The following is a 21,641-nucleotide window of genomic DNA, read 5'->3' on the forward strand; positions in this document are numbered from 1 at the left end:
TTTGAAAAAACATCTTTTCTCATCTTCCCAGTGCATCCCAGCTCACCTTCTCCCTCCCCATCTTCCCTGATCATGGAGAGAAGGGGCATTAGACCAAAGGACTTTTGTCTTGAGAAGAACACCAGCAGGCCCTGTTCTTCTTCAAGGAGCTTTGTGTTTCACCTGTGAGTTGTGCAAACAATCATGACTTCCAGTCCTCACCCATTGGGGGGAGACGGGTGTGTCACCCAACTGCCAGCACTGCAGAAGCACAGAGTCTGTTCTGGGCCCCACCTTCCTTCCTTTCTTCCTCTCTCTGAGACCCTTTCTCTCTGCTTTCCACCAGGTCCTACAATCAACTACACTGCATCATCACAGCCTGACAAGAGGACCACAGGCTTGCTCTGTCTTAAAAACAAAACAAAAAACCACCAATCCAATAACGTCCCTGGCCAGGATGCAAATCAGTGCCCAAGCAACACATGTAGTAGTCGAGCCGCCAGCCCAAATGTCCATTTGTAACTGGCTGGCATTCCAACAACGTCAGCAAAAGCCCTGCTGCCCTCACCTTTTCTACCCTGCGTCTCCTTCAGTTTGTGTCTGTCTGGGTGTTGGAAACAGGAGACATAACTACCCTTTATACATCAGGACTGATGGTAAAATTAACCCTTTCCTGTTAATAAAAAAAGTTAACAAAAATCTTTACTATTTTGCCTCCAAAAACCAAAAACCCATTAATAGATTTTAATGAACTTTATTTTGTGTAATCTCTTCATTTCTATTTCAATATAAAAACCTCTTTCAGTTTCTTGTTCTTCCTTGTGTTTAATCAAGAAACTATCAACTTTAAAATAAATCCTTTTTTTAAAACAAAGGCCCCTGCAAAACAAAAACCCAAACATAAGTCTCACTGTTTTAGTGGTGAACTGTAAAAAAAAAAAAAAAGTGTAAATTCCTTCAACTCTTTTGGCCCTTGAAATCACTCCCACAGGCTCGTCTCTCTGGGATAAGATGCGTCCAGAAGCGCCTGCGCCAGGCTGCAGAAGGGCTAATCTTCCAGCTACAGAGGAAGCGGCAGCTGGCAGGGTGCCAGGTTTCGCTCTGCTGCTTCACAGCTGCATGGCTTGGGACCTGCCTTAGGATGGCTGTTATACCTCTGGAGCACAAGCCAGCACTCACGCACCTGAGCATGCCCTGCCTACACTCCCACTTCATAGCTGCCCCTTCCCGACAGGCCCCAGCTCCGCAATGAGCTCTTCTCTGGACCGGCCTGCCAAGACTGTCAGTGATCTGGCCTGGCCCATGTCCATGGCAGGCTGCAGCAAAAATGAGAGTAGGTCTCCGAGCTAGCCAGCAGCAGCAGCCCGTCGAGGGATGATCGCAGAGCCCTGAGAAAAACTGGCTGGGTTTGCAGGAGTGATAATGTTCTCGCAATGTCCATCTGCCCGTTCACCCTCCGTGGGACAGTCACAGCACTGGTCACAAGAGGGGAAAACAGCACAGGGGCCTAGTGGCTCCAGGGGAAGGCAGGAGTCGATTGGCAAAGAGACAGCTCATTGGGAGCAAGCGGTAATCTCCGTGGTAGTGGGGAGGTGGAGATTTCAGAGGCACAGTAACCGATTTGGAGCCAGGTAAGCAGTTCCCAAGCTGGCAGGGGAGCCAGGCTCGGAGGACAGTCACTGAGCTGGGGCGAGAAGGGTAGTTACCAAGCCCCGCGAGGGAGCTGGGGCCAGGGAGGCAGTTCCCAAGCCGGCGGGGAGCTGGCAGCATTCATGGGGTTCATATCACAGTGCAGCGCCTGCCAGAGAGAGGAGCTGCAGCACCTTGGCCCTACCAGCCTGGGTATGGCAGCCCAGGCAAAGAGGCTGAGGGAGCTGCATTCCCATCTTGCCAGGGAGAACCCTTCTGTGGCAGACATTGGGACCAGCCGTGGAGAACAAATCTCCAGCGGCTGGGCCACGCACTGTGAGCTGTGGCCTGCACTGGGCCGTGGTCTCAGCAGCCCTCCATCCTGCACGGATTGCACACCCCTCACCTCAAAGGAGCAGGTCCTTCTGAGAAAAGGTCATGGCAGCGTTTCCTTCTGCTTGGTGGCGCTTGCGTGGCCTTTCAGCACCAGCTGCTCTCTCCCCACCCACCTCTACTCAGAGGCCTTCTGTGGCCCCTGGCAAACTTACGGCACCTAAAATAGGGGCAGCAAGGACTGGGAAGCCAAGTTCTGGCAGTGCGTGGAGGGCGGGATAGCTGCAGCTCCTACAGGCAGATTGCTGATGGGTGATTGTTTCTAGGCTGCAGCCTGAATCACGTCCCAGCCCCTTTGGCCTTCCTGGCCAGGCTGCGCATGGGGGCGGGGGAAGGAGCTCCCAGACCACCATCCCTTCTGAGCACAGGGCATTGCTGTCGTGGCCTGGGACCCTCCTGCCCCCTGTCCTCCCAGCTGGAGAGTACATTAGGGAAGAAAGCTAACAGCCAATCCTACTCCCACTGACCCTGTAAATCCAGAGAGACTCTGGGCCGCTGGGGTGTCACAGCTTTGCGCCGATCTCACTGAGAGCAGAGTCAAATTTTCTGTGCTGGAGGTGTGGCCACAATGCAGCCAGGAGGAATGAGCGTGGTGTTGGTGAGGGGAGAGCTTGTTTCATGCATCCCAACCATTACACCAGCCATCTCGCCTTGGAAGGGAACCCTCAGGGCAGCAGGGCCTCAGACCCCCCCAGTGAGGTGGAGTTCTAGCTAGGGAGAAGAAGAATGAGGTTTGGGAGGTGGCTGCTGCCAGGAGGAAGTGACAATCCAATCTGTCTTGCCCAGCTCTGGTTCCTAAGAAGGCAAGAGGGAGGGAATTGAGACTGGCAGGTCTTCAGGCTAGGCCAAAAAAATCAACAATCAAAACATTAATGGGAGCACATTTGCTGGCATGAGCCCAATTCTGGGTATGTCTCATCTACACTGCAGCCAGGAGCATGCCTCTCTGCCCTGGGACAAAGGCATGAGTTGACAAACAGGTTTCTTTCAGACAAGACCCTGCCTTTTGACCAGCTGTATAAATTAAGCACTGTAAGCCAACAACCTGCAGACTCTATTTACATACAGCATCAATGGCAGTGACATGAAATCAACAGGGAGGTAACACGCTGGAAAATATACTACAGGGGATTATCCTGACTCAAGAGACAGATAATGAGCTTTGGGGATATGAGGGAAGGCAAGGAAGAAGCCCTTTATCCTGCATCTCAGAAGCAATCAGGGGGTGCAATTGCACTCATGAAAACAGGATCACACCCAATCTTGGTTGGAACGCTGCAGAGGATATCTGGATGAGATAAACATCTTTAGACAGGAGGTTAAGCTCCAAAGTTTACTCTTGAAAGCACGTTATGATTTTGTTTTATACGGAACCACGTTGTTTCCATTATCCTTACTCACTAGCTCTTGAATCTCATACCACTGTCTTCACTATAAATGTATCAGTGCTGCAGAGTAATGCAAGGAGCTCATCCTGAGCTGATTCGTACAAGCCGGGGTGCACACTAGTCCGAGGTACAGCTGACCAGGTATTTCTGTGAGTGTTCAGTGGATAAGGGGCAGGACACGACAGGGGAAGACTTTAAAGAGATTTGGAGACTGGGGTGCTCCTATTGTTAACCCGCAAGACAAAGTAAGGGCTGACAGTCCAGAGGAGAGCAGTTGGGTGGCAATCAGGAAGCTGACACACACTTAAACACCCGCAAGTCTCCCTCTCGCTAGTGGTGGGGGGTTGACAAGGTAACTCACAGTCCTGGACACCCTGAGAATCGTCACGCTAGAAACAAAGACTTTCGGAGCAAACTGAGTCAGAATATTGACTTGACCAATGCTTGGTGCCTGGGTAACAAGCCAGAGGAACTGAAGTTGCATCAGTTCGCTCTAGGTGGTACTACTGTAACCTGGTGGGGGTGATTTGCACCATAGGAACGTTAAAATCAATGGTTATAACCTATTCAGAAAGGATCAAGGAGTCAAAAAGTAAGGGGGAGTGGCACTCCATGTAACAAAAGGCATTACTTGTTTTGGAGTGTGACGGGGCTCCACTCACTACACTGGAACCCTGCTTCCTGTCTTGGGGATTAGCTCTGCTGGTTGGTATGCCCTCTCTCCAGGGTGCCTTGCCTGGCTTCATGTCTGCCCTCTGACCCACGCTACTCCAGGGACCGCAGCATCCTCTTCATGACATAGCCCCCCGGCTGTGTCACTCTCTGTGCTCCCCCCTTCCGGGGGTTAGTACTGCAGTCCAGCCATCCAGCCACTTCCCCAATAGCAAGTGGGGAGGACCCCAGCCTGCCACTATTCCGGGGGCCAGCCCACAGACCCTGTCAATGGCAGCCTGCTGCTTCTCCTGAACTTCCCAAACAACCGCTACGCTTCCTTGGGCCTCTTCTCCTGGCCCCCAGAGCCCGCTTTACTCTCACCTCAGGGCCTGCAGGCACTGGTCTGTTCAAGGTGCTGGCGCTCCTTCCTCTTACTGGGAGCCCTATCATCCCTCCTTGAACTCCAGGCACCTACTGAGCCTGCTGCTCTGCCCTGCGGCTCTTCTTATATGGGCCTGCTGGGCACAGATTGGCTGCTCCTAATAGCCTCTCTCCTATTGGCTGTTTCCCTGTGCAGCATCCCTAGGCCTCTTTTAACCCCTTACATGCCTGTGTGGGGCAGATGTCCCACTACACTGAGTCACTGATAACTCTGAGCCAAGTGCATTCAAGATAGTTTTTTTCTATGTCCTGAGGGAAAGGCTCTCACCCACAACTCACTCCACCCACAATAACTCCCTTCCCTCCCCCCCCCCACACCCTCCACAACTCACCCGACACCCCAATACTCCCCTTCCCCCACACACACTTCCCACAACTCACCCCACCCCCCAATACTCCCCTTCCCCCCCACACACTTCCCACAACTCACCCCACCCCCCAATACTCCCCTTCCCCCCCACACACTTCCCACAACACCCCATTCCCTCCAGAGCTCCCACAACTCACCCCCCCCCCCCAACAGCCCGCATTTCCCTCACAGTCCCCAGAGCTCACCCCACCCCCTGTGACCCATCCATGCCTAGGGTAGACCACATGAAAGTGTCAAGATCAGGGCAAGCTGCAAAGGGAGAGCGGATTCTCCCAGCACTGGTGGGTGACACTGAAGTCAGACTTCCCAACCAGCCACAAATAATGCTTCTGATTCCCCACACTGGTTATCAAAAAGCTAACACAAAAATCTACACAGTTCTCTTTACTGCATTTCTGTCTCCGGCTCCTAATCGGCCACTAGCTCCAGTAAAGAGATACGTTATTTAAAACTCTATGCTCTTTACCAAAAAGGGTCTCTTGACCCAAAAGGGTCAGCCACAGTACAAGATCAATACAAGTTTGGATCTTACCCAAAATACCATGCTGCCAGCCAATCCTTTAGTAACTAAAACTAAAGGTTTATTATAAAAGGAAAGAAACTATAAGAGAAATGTTAAATAATTAAAGCAATCAGATACATACAAATGATTGGAAAGTCCATATATATCAGGTTTCCAGTAGAACTGTGGCATTTGCAGGCTTGTATAGTCCCTCTGATGCACATGCAGTACCTGGATGGGTCTCAGTCCTGTGATTCACAGCTTCAGTTGTAGATGAGTTGAGCCAGAGATAGGTGAATACTGAAGACAAAATGGTGGATGTGGGGCAGCTGCCTTTTATGTCCTTTGGCCTTTGCCATGCTGCTTGTGGAAATTTCCACAAATAAGAGAGTCCACAGTCATATAAGTAAGTCTTGGTGACTCATCAGGTGTAGCCCCAGCTTCCCTCCCCAGGCCCATTGTACCTGTGAGTTTCCTTAATGGGCCATTAAGCAGCTTATTGCTGCTGCCATCCTGTCTGGGGAGTCGCCCAGAAAGCACAAGTTGAAATACAGATACAAACATATCCATAACTTCCAATACAAATATGACACACAAACAATAGGAACATCCTTAGCAAACTATAACCTTTCTAACAATACCTGACATGGCCTCTCATGTGAATTATTGTAATTTTGAAATGTTGATGTTAAATAGTATCAAAAATGGCCCCCTAATCCAGCCAGCATCACACCCCCAACACCCCTATTGCCCTCACAGTCCCCATCACCCTGCAGCCCCCCAACACTTCCCACTCACTTTGCATTCCATCAACAACTCACCGCCAACCCTTCACCCACCACCCTGGGACCTTCTTCAACCACCAGTGCCCCCCTGACTCAGTGCTTTGCTTGCATCCTGAGATGTGCTGCTGCTGAGCAGTTCTGCTCAGAAACCAGAATAAAAAGTAACATACTGGGCAATATGATGAGAAAGCAACGAAAGGACAGCCTGGCATTTATTCTGTCATGAACTTAAAGTTTTCAGCAACAGGACAGTTCCGTGTCAATTGTACTGCACACCTTCCAAATGCTCACGGGTTCACTGAGAAAATGTTCTAATCAGAAGGACACTGGCTAAAGTTAAAGACAAATAAGGGCACACTCTAAAATAAAGGCTTGCCAGGAGTAAACGGTCTGGCAGTACTAGGTTAGCTAAGGAGAGGGGTTTGCTGGCTGGCCTTTGAAATTGAAATGTGAGCATTCCATTCTGTTCCATCCATTTTCTGTCATTAGCCAAACAAAGTCAGGACCAGATGCTCACAGGCTGTGCAGGAATAAGAAAAGTGTACACTGCATATGGTAGCTGAGAGAAATTTGTTAAATAAGAGGAAAAATAGATGTGTGCTTAGAGGGACTAAGGAATTGTGGAAGGAACACTGGAAATGTTTCTACCCAAGGCAAGACACTGGAGCTTGTGCTGAGTCACATGTCTGCCATGACTTTGGGTCAGCTAAAGCTGGTGATTCTCTGGCTGGTTTTGCACTTGGACCCTGGTCTATCCCTGGGGAGGAAGGAGGCGTGATCTACATAATCAGAAAGGAGATTTTTTTCCCCTTATTTTAGTTGCTTCACATTTTAAACTTTATCCCTCTAGTTCAGGGGTCAGCAACCTATGGCACATGTGCCAAATGTGGCACGCAAGATGATTTTGAGTGGCATGCATCAGGGATGGGGGAGGCGGGAAGAGACGGGGCTGGGATGGGGGCAGCTGCTGTGCAGCACTGCTTGGCATTGAGAGCAGCTCCTGGCCAGGGCATTGGGCCCATGTCAGCTAGGACAGAGGCTGGGGCAGGAGGGGGAATAGTCGGCACCCATCATTGCTTGGGGTTGGGAGTGGCTCATATGGTACATCACTGCTGCTGCCCCCACAGACGGGTGGGGTTTGGGGGGGGGGGGGGCAAAGGGAGAGCAGGAAATGGGTCCACAGACTCCCGCCGCTGCCGCCACAGCTGTTGGAGGATGGGGACACAAATACAAATAGTAGCCCCCAGGTGCCGGACACCCATATGCCACTGGCAAAGTCCATTCAGTCAGAGTAGTTGAGGCTTATTCACAACCATTGATTAGGAGGTGAGAATGTGTGAACAGTGACAATTACTTTTGTAATGAGATAAACTGGGCCTAAATAGTGACTTGGTTGATTGTGTCAAGTTTGCAGATGAGTTTCAATTCTGCAGCTTTTCTTTGAAGTCTGTTTTTGAAGTTTTTTTTGTAGAAGTATAGCAACTTTCAAGTTAGCTATGGAGTGTCCTGGGAGGTTGAAGTGCTCTCCGACTAGTTTACGGATGTTACCATTTTTTATGTCTGATTTGTGTCCCTTTATTCTTTTGCATAGTGACAGTCCAGTTTGGCCAATGTACATGGCAGAGGGGCATTGCTGGCACATGATGGCATATATAGCATTAGTAGATGTGCAGGTGAATGAGCTTCTTATGGTGGGGCTGAGGGGGTTAGGACCTGTGATGGTGTCTCTAGAGTCAGTGTGGGCAGAGCTGGCAACAGGGTTTGTAGCAGGGGTATGTTCCTGGTTTAGTGATCTTCTTGTAGGGTGTACAGTTGCTGGTGAGTATTTGCTTCAGGTTGGGGGGCTGTCTGTAAGCAAGGATAGGTCTGCCTCCCACAGCTTGAGCGAGTGAGGGATCATCTGCTAGGATAGGTTGTAGATCCTTAATGATGTGTTGGAGAGATTTTAGATGGGGGCTATAGGTGATGGCCAGTGGTGTTCTGTTTTCTTTGTTGGGTCTGTCCTATGGTAGGTGACTTCTGGGTACCCGTCTGGCTCTGTCAATTTGTTTCTTCACCTCTCCAGGTGGGTACTGTAGTTTTAAGAATGTTTTATGGAGATCCTGTAGGTGTTTGTCTCTGTCTGAGGGATCAGAGCAAATGCAGTTGTATCTGAAGGCTTGGCTGTAGACAATGGATCGTGTAATGTGGAAGCTGGGGGCATGAAGATATGTATTGTGCAGTTGGTTTTCAGTATAGAGTGGTATTAATGTGACCATCCTTTATTTGCATTGTAGTGTCCAGGAAGTGGATTTCTTGTGTGGACTGGTCCAGGCTGAGGTTGATAGTGGGGTGGAAATTATTGAAGTCCCAGTGGAATTCTTTGAGGGACTCTTTCCTGTGGGTCCAGATGATGAAAATGTCATCAATGTAGCGTAGGTAAAGGAGAGGTGCTTGGGGACGAGTGTTGAGGAAGTGTTGTTCTAGGTCAGCCATAAAAATGTTGGCATACTGTGGGGCCATGCGGGTGCCCATAGCTGTGCCACTGACTTGAAGGTATAGATCGGCTCCAATCTGATTTCTATTCCTTACTTCTGACGAAGTGGGTTACAGCCCATGAAAGCTTATGCCTGCAGAAATCAAATTTGTTAGTCTTTAAAGTGTTACAGAACTCTCGTGTTTTTTTAGATGAGGATAGTTTGACACCATGATGCCAGCACTCTGAAACCAGACACCTCCCATTAGGAACTTTGGGTCCTTAGTCTTGTCCCATAGCCCTTCCTTCTCATGCCTCTTGCAGCCATACAAGCAAGCAAAGCAGGGCAAGTAAATTAACTGGAGAAGAATTAACAGATTCACTTGAGTAGCCCAGTCTTTACTTTCAGCTTATGTGCTATGAATGTGGGCGAAATTACACTGTATTTGTGATACAAAATAAAGAAATTTATCTTCTGCTTTAAGTGCAAGCCTCAGTTCAGCCTTAATTACGGAGCCACCTATGATGCCTCTCTAATATGAATAGCAGTTCATAACTGTAACTATTACTGCAATAGATCTCTCCAAAATACAAGGTCTTGTCGTATATTAAATCCTCAAATGTTATGGGTGTTAGCTGCTAATATTAAAGTGTGCAGTAAACAGGAACTGGGATTTCTTTGCACATATTTATGCGCAGTTACCCTGGGGCTAAGCGGTGTTTGAAGTATGGTCACAGGCATATTATATTCTTTGATCAAGCGCTCAAGCTTTCAAGTTAATGCATCTCTCCCTTTTGCTTAGCATAGCTCATGAAATATTTATAGGGGCATCTTGTAACTAAAAAGATAGAATCCTGGCTGGGGAATATTATTTACAATAAGTGTTGCTCTTTATGTGGGGAGCCAACGCAGAGCAGTCAAATGAGGCAGTCATTAAACATCCAAAGCGACGTGTATGATGGACAGCAAGACAGACCACAAAAGCGAGACGTTATTCATCTCAGCCTCAAATCCCAAACTAGGGCTCAGTCCCAGTGCTGACCAGTCCTTTCTCCCCATGGCTAACACTGAGCTAAAACTGCCTGCTTTGAGTCTGTCTGCAGCCCCCAACAGGACCTGGCAATGAGCAAAATACGCGAAGGATTCTGTATGGAGTGGGGGGTCACAGATCATGTGGTAGCCAGGCCCATTTGCTGGGAGTCTATTCATTCAGCTCAGAGGGACAATTACCAGATTAACGTTCATTCAGGAACAGCTGGCCTGTCACTTGCTGTGACTGTCCACTATTCCCTCTCTCGATATGTAATGGGTTGCTTTGTCTCTGCTGCTGTGCTGGATAACCAGGGTTCTTCAGCAGGAAAGCAATCACGTAGAGCTGGCTGGGGCAAACCTGTCAGGAGCCGCAGTTTGCCGTTGTTGAAATAATCAATAACCAAGTATCTGCACACCCAGTTGCACCATCTCACGGCCGATTGCACTCTGTTAGAGGGCAGGATAGAGTGTGACACCTGACATGATGATATCACACCACTGCACTCCCTGACACTAATTACACACTGTGATGCTTCGTCACACCCCAGGAAAGCCCACTGCACTTGATCCAAAAACCTGATCATTTTGAAAATTCCTCTTCTGGGGTAAAATTCCCAGTTCCAACATTTTGTTGCTGTTCAGAACAAAAAAGTGCCAGTTTAAAATTTTCAACAGGATGGAAATTGCAGTCCTCGCACAGTGCTAGCTGGGTGCCAGGAGCTCTGCATTGTGCCCCTCTCTGACATGGGTTCACCATGTAACCTTGAACTGGTCATGTCACCGCTCCAGGCCTGGGTCTCCCCACTGGTACATCAGCCTGAGAGCCTTGCCCAGTCTCCTGTTGACTCATGTATGACTTTGGACAGTCACAGGGACCAAACTTTTCAGTAGCACCCAGTGAGTGCCTGGGCCGAGATACTGGGCTTCCTGTCCAGAGCCTGGGAACTCCCTGCTAGTGGCCACGGCTGACCAGCTCCCTGCCTCCAGAAAGGACTCGCAGAGCTGTTGCTGAGCTGCATGGTGTACAAGCCAAACGTGCTGTATCCTGGGCCTATGCAGGAGTTGGAGGTGGGGGGCTCTCTGGCCTGTGCTAGATGAGAGCTCAGGCTGGATGGCCAGAACCAGAACCATCCCCTCTGACTTCCCCAGCTCTGGCTCTGGGGCTTGTTTCATTCCAATGTCCATTTGAACGTGCAGCCACACAGTGGCGAGACCCTCTCCCTGAGAATGTTAGATTGTCCCCCCCGAGACGCCCCACTTCAATCAAAGCCACATTCTCATGCGGGAGGAAAGAAATGGAGAGGAAACCAAGAGCGGCCCCGACTGGTCACTGAATCCTGACACTGGAGCAGCCCCTCCCCCCGCTCAGCGCTGCAAAGCCAGGATGCCAGAAATGGCCTTAAAAGCCCCGATGAAGCTACTAATTACTCCACAAATATCAGTCATCTTATTTATTTATTTTTAAAAAGATGCTCAAAGAACATTAAGGTAGCAAACTCTAGCCCCGAGAAGACAGGAAATGGCAGGTTTAAGATTAACTCTGCCCCTTGTGCAGCTGCATTATGAGACAGTCTAAAATTACATGCTATTCTTTCCCTTTTGCTCCTATCTGCCCCATCCCCTCTTTTGCTGCTATCCCTTCTGCCTGGCGCCTGCCCCATTCCTCTCACACATCTTCTATCCCTCCCATCCTGATCCTCAGATCTTGCTCTTGGATCAGAGTATTTCATGGCAAATGACCATTGGCCCTTTCAAACCAGTGCCGCCCCTGCCCCCCCGCAGCATGTGCAATGCCAAAGGTCCAGCCAGAAGAATCTCCATCTCACTTCTCCTGTGCTGAGAAAATTGCTCTTAATGAATAGATGGAAATTAATCGTGGAATAATTAATGGAAGCCAAACTGCATCTCTCTTCCCTCTTCAAAGACAGAGCCAGGGGCTCAGGCCCAGCTGCGCTCTCAGAGCCACATAGACCCCCAGTCCAGTGTCCTGCAGTGGAGGGAGGAGAGCCCTGAGTGTGGGCTGGTCTGAGTCAGAGCGGGCCCTTCCATTTCCACCAGGGCTCTCTGCAATGGCAGCTGCCTCCTTGCGAGACAGCCACCGCCCGCTCTGCAGGGACCTATACCTTAGGCTCCTTCATTGTGACTCTGCCAAAGGAGCAGAGGGAGGCTGCTTAGTGTGGCAGGAAGGCAGAGCAGGGAGACTGTCCCTGGGGACCAGAACACTCCCCTATGCAGAGCCCAGCCCCAAGGAGCAAAGGGTAACAGGCCGGATGCTGCACGGTGCTGTGTCTGCGGAGTGATGGGCACCCAGCACCCACAGGATCAGGGCCTGTGACAGTCCTGGACTCTGGACGCTCTGCACAGCCTGCAGCGCCATAAAAGGCAGGAAGCAACAAGCAGCTGCCACACACTGGCCCAGCCACCAGAGCTCTCTGTAGCGGCCACAGGCAGAGAAAACAGACATGGCCTGGTAAGACCCTTCCCTTCCGTACTGGGTGGCACTGGTTTGGGCCACAGCAGCTGGGGGCCAGCTGCCACTAGGGTGGCAAATAGGTCATGGGGAAAGAGGCTGGTGAAGAGCAGGTGTGACGTCTCTCTGGAGGCTGCTGGGCAGCTTTTGACACACAGCTGGGGGCCGGCTGGCATACAGCACTGGGCTCTGGGGGCCTTGTCCACACAAGGGAAAGGGGGACCCAGAACTCCCCAGAGGCACAGCTCTGCCATGGCCACAACAGCCCCAGCGGCAAGTGCGCAGCCATCACAAGCCAGATCCCAAATCAGGAGATGGGCCCTAAAATCGGGAGATGTATTCGTTAATTATGAAACCGGGGAGCGGGGGAGGAGGGTTTTGTGCAATCTCCTTATTGCTGCACCAGATGGTCAAGACCGGTCCCTGCTGGTCCTAACCTCCCTGGGACTGAGACTCTGGGCTCCTGGTCCTAGGATGGGACAGGAAAGCTGCTTCCTCAGGGGGCTTGGCTCTCCTGTCAGGGGAGGGGGTTCATATCAGAGAGCCAAGCCCACCCACACCTGACTTCCTGACCCCCTGCTGCTGTGTCCCTGAACTGCCCCTCCGGGGGGCTCAGGCAGGGAAGGGACGAACTGCTGGTGCCCGGTGTGCTGGAGACTGACAGCCTCTCTTGCTTTGTCACCACCACAGGGGCTCAGCCCCTGCAACATCAGGGTCCAGGATCACTGGGAATGTGCCTTCCTGGCATCTCCCTGGCCAGGCCAGCCTCAGCAGGGGACAGTGCAGTCCCCATGCCTTGATGGCAAAGGTACCTGCCGTGGCCTGATGGTAATTAGAGCAGGGCCCAGAACTGGGGGTGCTTTGCCACTCGGGGCCATCCCTCCAACAGGAGAGAGCGTCACTAGCCCCTGGCCAGATGTGTGTCCCCGTGTGTTACCGTGGGCAGTGTGCGCTGATGTTGGGGAGGAATTCTCAGTGGCTTCTCTGCTAGGATGGGAATCTGCCCGGCAATCAATAGCAAGGTCCTGGCAAGCGCTATTTCCCCTCCGATGTCCCTGCCTGGCACCAGCTGGGCTATGCAGCCAGCGGCAGGGCTAGGTGGTCATAGACAGGAGGCTCTGAGTTACAGGTGTGCCTTCACCCTTACCAGCCAGCTGCGTTAGCCCTTTGGTCAGGATGCCTGTTACGTCTGCAGTTACAAAGGGCAGGGGGAGTATTCACACAGCCACGCCCACAGCACAGAGTTTAGCTCCTGGCCAGCTTCTCCCTCAACCTCTAGACTCTTTCTGCAAAGCTAAGTAGCAGCAATAGAGCTGCCAGCCTCTGCCCCCATCGCCACTGGGGCAGCAGCAGCAATTTTACCCTCTTGCCTCTCGAGTTGTCACTGCTCAACTCGTGGCATGCGGGCTATTCAGAGTGGGAGGTGGCTGTGGGTTGCACAGGCTCGTGAGGCACCAGCACAGTTAACTTTGGCTGGCCTGCCAATCTCTCCTGCCCCGTCGGCGCCGTTGGGAACAGGACGGCGCTCTGCCTGGGGCTGGGCGCGGGGATTCACGCTCTGCACCTCGCCAGCTAGCCTAGCACCAGCGTAAGGCTTCAATGGAGTTAAACAGACACTAGTCTAGGCAGAGGCCAAGGGGCTGGGTCATGCTTTCACCCAGGGAATGCCTGAATGTGCCTTGCACTGCCCAGCTCTGGCAGACAAGGTCTCGCTGTTATTACTCACACACAGCCGATGCCTAAAGAATTAAGGCTGCAAAGCCAGGCTCTGAGAAGCTAGGAGAGGCTAGAGTGAAGGCTGCCCTTCTTTGTGCAACCTTAATTCATCCCCCTCATTATACACGTGCATTTGAGACAATCTTTAATGAAATGAGCACAGACTAACTTTTCTACAGGACTCCTGTCTTCCCCTCCCGCCCCACGGTGCTCCCCCTAATCCTCTGGCCTCTGGGTTGTCACCCTAAACAGCTTCCCCAGGGTGCTCTCCACAAACTGCTTCCACCAGGGTGCTCACCCTAAACCGCTCCCCTACACAGCTTGGTCACCCTGCGTCTGAGCAGTTCTGTCTATGGGGCGGAGGTTGAAGGTGGGGAGACGAGGTCTGTGCTTCTTTAGCAAACGTGACAAAAGGCAGACTCACCAGGACAGTTTTCCCAAAGGGCCCATTTCAGAGGAATAGCAACTCAGCACAAACTACTTCTAAAGTACTTAAAAGGTCCATCTTCCCTCCCAGCCCTTGGGCTGTGGCTCTGAGGAAGGCAGTTGTGCTGTGTTCAGCAGACACTCAAAGAGGGTCACACTGCTTAAAAGTGGAAACTCAACACAACCTTCACTATGGAGTTGCAACCAAAGCCCACATTGCAAACCTCTTTCAGCAGGAGGCAATCTCCCCAGACACACTTGGAGAGTGCATTCCAATTGCAGCTCTATATTACCAGTCAGCCATACTGGGGAGCGCTGCTGGAAAGAGTAATAGTCCTAGGACTTAGGGTCTGAACCTGTTTACTGGAAGCCAGTGGAGCAGACAGACAGACTAAGCTGTGCTGCAAGTGCAGCGCTGATGGATTTGTTTTGCAAAAACAAACCTTCTCCTTCTGTGAATCCTTGCAGGTTTGTCATGGTCATTGGCGTGGCTGCTCTTCTTCGAGTGGACAGCACAGCCCAGGTAGGTCTGCGGTGAACTCCTCTTAGTTCTGTCTGTTGAGCTCCCCGATCACAGCCCCAGCATGCTTGCAATAGGCTAAGGCACTGCTTTGAAGTAACAGCCCTGGGAGCCCACACCATAGATCAGGAGGATGTGCAATTTCTTCCCCCATCCAGCTGGCTCAAGGTAATGGAGCTGATAATAGGAACAACATCCTCTGTGCCAAGCCCCACTAGGACCCTGAACTGATGCATTCCCATATGAACCAGGGATATAACGGTCATGCCTTTCCAGCCCCTATTGTCTTACAACCCTGCTGCTATCTGCGGTGCATTTGTTGTTTAGCTCTGATATTTCTGCTAAAGCATGTGGGGCAAGCAGTGCACCTCTGAATGCAGTATACTCCTCTTAACATCTTTGCCACTCTGAATCACCAAGTCGGTGAGCGAGGGCTGTGACTCACAGGAGCAGGGCTCAAGGCAGCAGTGGGAAGTAGAATGACCTTAGCTCTTGCTCTCCGACTCCTAGATTGTCAGGTCAGAAGGGACCATCATGATCATCTTGTCTGACCTCCCGCACAACACAGGCCACAGAACCTCACCCACCCATTCCTGTAATAGACCCCTGACCTCTGGCTGAGTTACTGAAGTCTTGATTTAAAGACTGAGTTACAGAGAACCCACCATTTACTCTAGTGAACGCTGTCATGCCCTGGCTCCCCGCTCATTCAGGGCCCTGTACAAAGCTTGGACGCAGAATCAAAGGTCACCAGGGCTCAGGAGTGTTCAGGTCCCAGTGCCTGGTTCCACTGATTGGCACCACTTTTGAGGGAGGGTCTGCCCCAGGTTCAGCTTTTGCTCTGCCCCAGCATTTTCAGAACAGCATTTGGGTTTGGGCCTCCCATTCTCATACAGCCAGTCAGCACTCTCTGTCCTGTGAGACCAGGTCCCTCTAGCACCAGCCCTCAATCAGCAGCAGAATTTCCTAACCCAGAGGGCCCTAGCAGAGGAAGCCAGAGTGAGAAACTAGAGGCGGTTTTGTACAGGGCCCTGAAACAAATGGGGAGCCAGGATGTGACAGCCTTCACTCACCAGAGCAGTGCCGGCCCCGGTCACCTCAGGTATTAGCTCTTCCAGCTGGCACACCCTCTCCTGGAGGTGCTCTTCCTGCTGCCTTCTCCACTTGCACACCTGTCTCAGCCCAGGAACCACAGCAGCCATTTTATGACTTGGACCTCCAGCCATGCCACCATCCCTGTTTTCCCCACGCACGGGTGGGGGTATCTCAATCCATAGTCCAGCCACTTCCCCAGGGATGAGTGCAGGGGACCCAGGCACACCCACTACACCGGGTCCCAGCCCAGGGACCCTATAGATAGCAGCCACCTGCTTCCTCTTCTTAAACTTCTCCACCAATACAGCTTCAGTTCCCTGGACTACTTCCCCACAACCCCAGCACCATCTTCGCCCTTTTCTCACAGCCTCCAGCCCACAAGCCCCAGCAGCCACCAGCAGCTGCCTCTTGCTCTCCCAGTCCCTGCCAGCAACAACTCTGTCCAAAGTGCTACCTTCCTACAGCCCTTCAGGAGCACAGTCCTCTCTCCTTGGGACTTCTGCAGCAACTGACTGGCTCTAGCCCTGCAGCTCCCTTTTAGGTGAGCCTGCTGGGCCCTGATAGGCTACGTGGAGTGGCCAATCTCCGACTGGCTGCTCTCTGCGCAGCCTACCTAGGCTGCTTTTAACCCCTTCCTTTCCAGCATGGGGCAAATGCCCTATCATACAGGGGCACTGCTTGCAGAAGGCACAGATGTGGTCCCACGTCTGTGTGTGGGAGGGTGTAGCAGCCTCCTGCCCATGCCAATCAGGGGAGCTGACACTGGGGGAGTTCCCCAAGCCAGGGAATGTGCACGGGATGGCTGCCGGATATCACCATGTTGGTAGCTGCTTTTCCTGGCCTTTGCCTCTTGCTCACCCACTGAATGTATGAGCAACACACTCTCTCCACTCACCCCACTAACATCCAATGAGCCAGATTCTCATTTACACCAAAGCCCCTTTACTGGGTCTTACAGTGCCTGAAAGACCTGCTCTGCCGAGGAGATCAAGGGGAACATTTTCAAAAGCACCTAACTGACTTAGGGTACTGGCTGCTGGCTCAAGGGATGAGGTGGGAAGGCATGCAAGTTACCTCTGCTGTGCTGGTGCACGTGGACACCCCCATCTGGTCCTTACACACTGCTGCATATTCTACTGCCCTGACTTTCGAGGCCCTACCATAAAACAACCAAACATACCCAGTGTCCCACTTATTCCATCTTCTGCCCACCCCCTGACCCTCAATGAGATCCAGCAGTTCCACTGCACCACACAATGCCCCTCTGGATTGCTCCCCACTGCATGGCTTTGAAGTGTCATTGGAAATGCAGCTATCTCCATCACCTGAGCTGCCGCTGCTGCTGGCGGATGGCCCTGCACTGCACTGCTGTAATGGCAAGGCAGGACTGGGTACACAGGCTGAACTCCAGGCTGGGAGGCTAGGAAAGGTATGTTTTGTTCCTGGCTCTGTGCAACCTTGAATAGGTTCTTCAGCCCCTTTGTGCATCGGTCATCCTCGCAGTGCAATGGGACAAGAAGTTTCACTGTTGCTGCCCTGCCTAGTCCAGCACTTTGGGACCTACTGTGTCACTCACTGTTGCTTCAGAGACTGGATTATTTCACAGTGAAGCCCAAGGCTGCTGGCCATGGCAGAGGACACAGGAGGGGTTTGCTTCCTGGCAATGGAGCTTGTCTTTCTGCCCACCTAAGGCCATTAGCTACCCACTGAAGGGGGATAGTCAGGGAAAGTCACCTTGTGCTGATTTGCTCTTTGGTTTCAGGTTCTGAAAGAAGTCAAAGAAATGCAGGGTTCACTGGACCAGGACATTGAGAAGCAAATGTAAGATGGTGTCATCACTGTGACTATATGGCAATTTCTTGCACTATCCTTGAAAAACCTTAAGTTGAATCATCTTTGGGCTCCACTGTATTAAATGCAAAGGTTATATATTATTGTGGGCCAGGATTGAAACAAACCTCTTTCTAGGGGGTGATGGGATGTGAACGTGGGAAGTGTCATGAACTGCTGAGAACTGTATTGAACAATGAGCCAGACATGAATGGACTTTTGGGGTAAACAATGTTGAGTGGATTTCCTGGGGAGATGAATGCAATTCCCCCACTTCCGGTGATGCAAAATCCCAGGCTTTGGGAGCTACATCCAGAAAAAGGTGGAGAAGTCCCCACAACCCAGGGAGGCAAGAAGGCACTCAGGGTCTGGCAGGAGGAGCTGTGGAGGCCTGGAAACTGTGCAAAAACCCCAGTCAGGAGGGAGCACGCCTTGCTAAAATGCATAAGAAATTCTGTATTTTCTTTTTGAATGAATATCTGACATGTTCTTCATGGATTCAGAAATCATCTAGCCTGAATCTCATCTTGTGGTGGAGGGAATTCTCAGGCAAGCCAAGATTTTCCTTAGACACGCAAAAATGAGTGAGGCTCAGGCCTTGGGGTAGTGGTGGGGGGGTGTTAGTAATTGCTTTCCATTTGGCCATATTCCCAATTGTTTGTTAGTTGTCCCATAGAGGATCTGCGGTTACATAGTGTTGTTTAGAGTGAGATAAAACTTTTGCAGTGCAAAGTAACATTGCCAAAAAATGGCTTTTGTTAAAAATGAAAATGGTCAAGGAAAAATTTCACTTTCACTAAAATTTCCCATTTTTTCCCCATTGAAAAAACCCAATGTTTTCAGTACCAGCATTGTTTACTGAAAATGGTTTTAGAAAAGGAAAAAAAAAAGTGTTTTAGTTCCCCCACGAAAAAAACAAAACAATTTGCAGGAAGTTTTAAAAGAATGATTTTGGTTTTTGGTGTTTATTTGCCAAAAGTTTTCAACACACTCCAGTGGTATTCCATGCCAATGTTAGTAGATTTGCCAACAGTTGCCACACAGTAGTATCCGGGATGCCACTGTTTTCTCTTCCATTTCCAATGCAAAAATAGCAGTTGTGACCAGGTGGGGTCTGTTGCCAAAGGCATACTTTTAAATGGTAATCACTATAAAAGCAGAAAACCCTGGCTTGTGATTAACTGAAAACAGTCATGATGTCAATAAATTTCAACTATTTACCACTCCACAGGACCACAGGAGTGTATTGAGTTCTGGAACAAATTAGATCAAATATGCAACTAACTGTCTCCTAATTGGCTTCGGTGCCAAAATAATAGTTTAGCAGAAACTAAGGCTTCAGTCAACCACATCACATCTGAAGGTCTCTCAGACTGATTCCTGATGAGCCAATCACCTCTTTTCTGCCTCTCTGACTCCATCTATGCCTTTAAAACCTTCACATAATGAAGGAAATGGTTACTCTGTTTAAATTCATGGACATAATGGAGAGCTTCCTGGTGACTGTGATATTCAGGGACAGATTTATATATATTTATTAATAAAGTGGCAGAATGTTCCACTCCCTATCTGTATCTGCCAAGTAGCTAAGAAAAAGTCTAAATCTGTTATTTATACATACAATCTGATGCAAGCACAAAATAAGAGGTGGAGTAGAGGCCTCTTTAAAGGGGTGCCCTTGAGAAATCAGAATGTATTTAACAATAGAGATATTAGGCCAAATTCACCAAAGGCCTAAACAGACAGTCTGTTTTACTATGTGGAGAAAATACTCTTTCTCCGTAGCATTTTTGTTTTTCACAAGCATCACTGGAGCAATCAGCTTGAATGAAAATGTGGGTGTATCTGGTACTGGCCCAGCATTAATTCCCTGGTCAGCATTTTGCCTTTTGAATTCTCTCATGGTTATAATTAAGTGCTGTGTCATGAAAACCCTCGTTCATGAATTTAAGAAGCCAAATCCCAAGTGTAAGTCTCTGCTACACAAACATTACTCATGTTTTCCAAGTTTTAGTATTTGTTCTTTCGTTGCAAGAATTCAGATGACTACTGGGTTTCCATGGAAAGGTTTCCTCAGTCTTGAAATACTCATCAGTTGTAGTACTAATAGTTATTTGGCCCAACACTCATTATTGGCTACTCTTTATTCTCCTGTTTAATAGGTTTCAGTATCATCAGGGAGAAGGACTTAGCTATTCAATCACCTATTGCGAATAAAAAACAGCATTGAATGACTAGTGTGAAAATTGCCAACCAAGTGATGCAGGGAATAGCATATTAGGCAAAATAATCATTAGTGCTAATCCTGGACCATGCAAGTGAATTCTGGGGCATCTAATATTGTTCTCAATGAATAATGCATCCCGCTTTACTCCTATCCAGTCACAGCGGTGAGGGAAGGTCACATGGCCATTAGGAACTGGGACATGGTCCTATCGGGGCAGCAAGGCTGGTTCTGGTCGTGTGTGGGGACTCACCAATGTGCAGAGGTCTAGGGAAGGAACCTGGTCTCTTCTAAGAGAATCTTTGGTGAAATGTTCCTGCAAAAAGAGTTTTAAAAATCTAATGAGGCTAATGATTTATGTGGCTTGGGATTTCCTGGCTGAAACTGGGGTGGTGGTGGTGGGATTACAAGGCCAGAGACGTGCACTGGGAGTCAGGAGATCTGGCATCTATTCCAAGCTCTTCCACTGGCAGGTCCGGTGACCTTGGGCAAGTCACTTCCCCTCTCTATGCCTCAGTTTCCCCAGCTGGGGACAACGAAGCTGACTTTCTTTGTAAAGCCCAGATGAAAAGGGCTATATAAGAGTTAGCTGTTATTATTATTAATATTTCTTTTTCCAGTATTCTTGGCATAAGAGCAATCGAGCCACCAGTGGTGGAGGAAAAACTCGATATTGATCCCGGAATGAAGCAGTTGTCTCGTGATGGTCAAGGCGGAAGTGGTAAGCGAGCTGGAGGATGACACTCCTTCCCCTGATAGCATCCTCAGCACGCCCAGAAAGTTAACGCTCTCCCTGCCTCCTCCGTTTGCAGCGGCCTGGAGCGCTGGAGCCCCGCCAGCTCCACTGGATGCCAAGTCTGCAGCAGTGCCAGAGGAAGACCGAGACCACATCTACCACCCCCCAGATGCTGCTTTGGAAGTGGAAGCCCCCAGGCAGACAGCAGCACTGTATGAGGAAGTGGTCAGTGGCCCAGAAGAAGACAGAGACCATCTCTACCATGGCTAAGGGGAGGAGATTTGATCCTGTCTGCTCACCAAGAATAAAGGAAGAGGGGGCTGCGCTGTGTGCCCCCACGACTCCCTCTCCTTGGCTTTGTGTTTCCTTGGCCCTTTCCTTCCCTGGGCAGTGGGTGTCCCAGCCCCTCCCTCCCCACCGCACCCTGTCTTTGCTAAGGAGAGGGCTATGGTTTCAGGCTGGGTCAGGCTTCAAAATGAGCTCTCACTGTTGGCGGCAGTGAGCTGAGAAGGGAAGGTGGTCTGGGGAAGATGGTCTGCTGGCTGAGGGCTCTTGGCAGGACAAGCCTCATGAAACCTACACTTTCCTGAGCGCCATGGGGGCTGAGAAATGCCAGACAGCTCCACTGATCGAGCCGTGACCCCAGCATGGGGCTATGAGAAGCATTTGTTCTAGCACCGCACTAGGCAGGGAACCAGCTTGCAGCTGTCATTCCTTTGTGCTGAATTATAGCTGCATGCAGATTCGTGGCAGCTAAGAGCCAGAGCAGCCCTGGAATCAGCATGCACCCACAGCACGCTGGCAGCCTCTGGGTGCCGAATGCCTCCCCCAGACTTGGGGATTGGGTATGTCTATACTGCAGTTAGACACCCATGGCTGATCCAGGCCAGTCCTTTCCTTCCACGTGGTGCACTCCTCCCCCAAACTGTGCGCCCCCACACACCATGCACCCCACACATTCACTCTCCCCCTTGCTGTGGACTCTCCCACACTGT

The 21,641-nt window shown here is 50.5% G+C and overlaps 2 protein-coding genes across 7 annotated transcripts in view; one reads left to right on the forward strand and one right to left on the reverse strand.

Annotated features, from left to right (window-relative positions):
* The window catches only part of CALY (calcyon neuron specific vesicular protein), a 61,814-nt gene that overhangs the window by 34,688 nt on the left and 5,485 nt on the right, over positions 1-21,641 (reverse strand). For 4 of the 6 annotated variants that reach the window (XM_067538720.1, XM_067538728.1, XM_067538755.1 and 1 more), the window contains exon 1: positions 4,425-4,506. The exons of 1 other annotated variant lie outside the window; for it this stretch is intronic. In XM_067538720.1, coding sequence (XP_067394821.1) covers positions 4,425-4,493 — 69 coding nt within the window. In that variant the 5' untranslated portion in view covers positions 4,494-4,506. Of the gene's footprint in view, positions 1-4,424; positions 4,521-21,641 lie in introns of those variants that run through there. One more of the 6 variants, XM_067538736.1, reaches the window with a different exon arrangement.
* PRAP1 (proline rich acidic protein 1) lies at positions 12,047-20,988 on the forward strand. The gene is made up of 5 exons (XM_067530502.1): positions 12,047-12,099; positions 14,710-14,764; positions 17,619-17,677; positions 20,531-20,631; positions 20,723-20,988. Exons 1-5 carry the CDS (start codon positions 12,092-12,094, stop codon positions 20,914-20,916), a joined length of 417 nt encoding a protein of 138 aa, XP_067386603.1. The 5' UTR covers positions 12,047-12,091; the 3' UTR covers positions 20,917-20,988.

The sequence above is a fragment of the Emydura macquarii genome, unplaced genomic scaffold, assembly GCF_026122565.2.
Source record: "Emydura macquarii macquarii isolate MOO-44397 ecotype Brisbane River unplaced genomic scaffold, CSIRO-AGI_Emac_v2 contig_67, whole genome shotgun sequence".
Classification (NCBI taxonomy): Eukaryota; Metazoa; Chordata; order Testudines; family Chelidae; genus Emydura; species Emydura macquarii.

Excerpts from the sequence above, each read along its gene's own strand:
- PRAP1 (XM_067530502.1), top strand. Across the intron at positions 17,678-20,530 it reads CAGGACATTGAGAAGCAAAT|TATTCTTGGCATAAGAGCAA; the intron begins GTAAGATGGTGT and ends TTCTTTTTCCAG. Across the intron at positions 20,632-20,722 it reads TGATGGTCAAGGCGGAAGTG|CGGCCTGGAGCGCTGGAGCC; the intron begins GTAAGCGAGCTG and ends CTCCGTTTGCAG.